Here is a 2,392-nt window from a genome sequence, read left to right on the forward strand (position 1 = left end):
GCTAGCCTGGAGCCCTTGGGGATCCCACTCGACTCTGACAGGTTGAAGTAGGACCTTCCCCTGCCTGCCTTACAGTGGCCTCATGCTGGCAAATGGCTGATGGAGCAAGGATGGAGGGAAGCTCAAGCCCAGGTCAGCCAGAAGCCATCCTCCAGGCTACTTGCCAGGATGGTGACAGGCCAAGCTAGAGCCTTCTGTGCCCCCCACCTCCAGACCTCTGAAATTCCTGAGTTAAAAAAGGCCCCTCAGTTTCTCCCACCAAAGTGACATTTCCCCATAAAGTAGTTGAAAGTGTTGAACACACTCCCAAAATCCTGAACTGCACACAGATTTTTCACCAAAGTAGATACTAGAAGGCTTTCAGTGAACTGAAAGTTTCTGGTGTGGCAGTGGACCTGTGGGACAAATGTAATTGCAGATGATGAAGCATCTTACCATTCATTTTATTATTTATTTTCCACACTAGAAAAAAAAAATTTGAACTTCCTGGAGGTTCTGATTGGATCTGGACCACCTAGACTGGTCTGCGTGCAAGTATTCTTGTCTGCTAAGCTCACTTGTCCCAGTACTGATACAAACCACTCAGCCACGCCCTGGTGTGGACCCACCTAGCCCCTTTCTGTAGGCACCAAGGGCCTTTCCCTTAGCAATTAACTTTGTAATTTTAGAATAGAACTTAGACCAAGGAGTGACATTCTCCCCAAATGAAATCTCTGCCTGTATTTAGCAGGAAAGTGAGAGCCACTGCTTTCCCAGCGCTAAGAGCAGGAAGGGCAGGTGTTAGGGAGAAGGGCTCTCCTAGCCCCTCTGCAGCCACTTGGAGCGCCCCAGGCACACGTGCTGTACGCCACCATCTGCCTATGAGTTGTGGCAGTTATGATGGCAAAGACAGGAGGGAGCAACATCTGAATGAACCTGAGCCGAGGAGGACAGAGGCGTGGCTGAGGAATGCATCCCAAGCAGTGCCCCTCCAGAGCAAACACATGCTGGAGTCTGGGGCAGTCAGGCCGAGAGAGATGCCTAGCTCTTCACAGCCCAGAGATGGGGAAAGTTTGGTTGGAAAGATGTGCAGGGGCTGACTGGCCCCTAGGAGAGGCAGCCAGGGGCAGGGCATCCTCAGGGCGGAGCTGATGAAGGTGGTTAGAGGCCTCCCATCTCAGGTCCCTATGTTCTCTACCATCCCAGAGTTCCTCCTCAAAGCCTCTCTGGACTCCCACCAATAGGCTGTTTGGGTCCTTGGGCCAGTTTCGGGGCCCAGTTGGAGCAGCTGCTGCAGCTGGTGGCTCTGCATCTGCACTGGTGGCTGGAGAGGCCATCTGTGGGGGGAAGGCAGCAGGCACTGAAGGGGCAGGGGGAGTTTGGGGGCCCCCAATGTGTCCAAGCAGGGGATGCACAGTGAGCACAGCACGGCTGCATGCTGAGGGTGGTGGGTGCTGGGAAGGGCTGGAGCTGGTTCCAGGTTCTGCCTGGGGGGCGCCTGGAGGCGGCTGAGGCACCAGGTGGCGTGTCCCAAGGGAGAGGCGTGAGGCCTCGCCAGCCCTGCAGCCTTCCGCCTGGCCATGCAGGGTCTTTGGTTTGGGCCTGGCAGGGCCCTTCTGTCTCCAGTAGGGCAGGTGTCTGCGAGCAGGGCCATGAGCCCAGTGAGGTCCCCGGGGGAGGGCCCACGGCCAGGAAGCCTGGCCCTTTGGCCCAGGGCCCCTAGGGCACCTCCCTAGCCGATGCACTTGGGTCCTCATGGTGGCCACTTCCTGAGACAGGCCTGCCAGGGCCGAGGCGAGCTGATCCAGCTTCTCTGAGAGGGTGGCGCTGAGGCTGCGGAGCTCCTGCTGCAGAGAACTTCCACAGGGACACGGTGTCCGCGGGGAGGCAGGTGGCAAAGCGGGAGGGACGGTGGCCATGGGGGGCGGTTCAGGCAGGCCTCTAGTAAGTGGCTTCCCTTCGGTCTTGGCTAAAACCAGAGCAGGTATGCAGGGTGAGTTCTCAGGCTATCAGGACCTCTCTCCCACGAGGCTCCCCTGGATTAGTGTATTCGGCATCCTACCCCACTACGGCCTGGCTTTAGATGGGAAGGAAGTGACTCAGGCTTGAGAATATCGATGACAATGACCGTGACATTAACAGTGGCCACATCTCCAGGCTGATTCCCAAATCATGGGTCCGCATCAGTACCCAGTGTGAATAGTCATAAGCAAACCACCAGGGATCCCCCAATCCCAACTTTTGTCTTTCATATTCAGAAGTTTTGGGGGGTTTTTTCACCCTAAGTTCTCTTAGAACTGGTCTGCACCTCAGGCAAACCTCACGAGAAGGCCCTGTTACCTGCTGTTCCCCAGACCCCTGAGCCCTAGCCTGGCCCCTTCCTCTTATCAGCACCTCCAGGGCTTCAATCTGA

General features: G+C 56.4%; 1 protein-coding gene across 6 annotated transcripts in view; it reads right to left on the reverse strand.

Moving 5' to 3' along the window:
• Positions 1-6: 6 nt before the first annotated feature.
• The window catches only part of KRBA1 (KRAB-A domain containing 1), a 16,298-nt gene continuing 13,912 nt past the window's right edge, over positions 7-2,392 (reverse strand). For all 6 annotated transcript variants that reach the window (XM_006777149.2, XM_015572711.1, XM_006777151.2 and 3 more), the window contains one exon: positions 7-1,948. In XM_006777149.2, the coding sequence (XP_006777212.1) occupies positions 1,029-1,948 (920 nt within the window). In that variant the 3' untranslated portion in view covers positions 7-1,028. The remainder of the gene's footprint in view (positions 1,949-2,392) is intronic.

Source organism: Myotis davidii, unplaced genomic scaffold (genome assembly GCF_000327345.1).
Source record: "Myotis davidii unplaced genomic scaffold, ASM32734v1 scaffold49, whole genome shotgun sequence".
In the NCBI taxonomy this organism is placed as follows: domain Eukaryota; kingdom Metazoa; phylum Chordata; class Mammalia; order Chiroptera; family Vespertilionidae; genus Myotis; species Myotis davidii.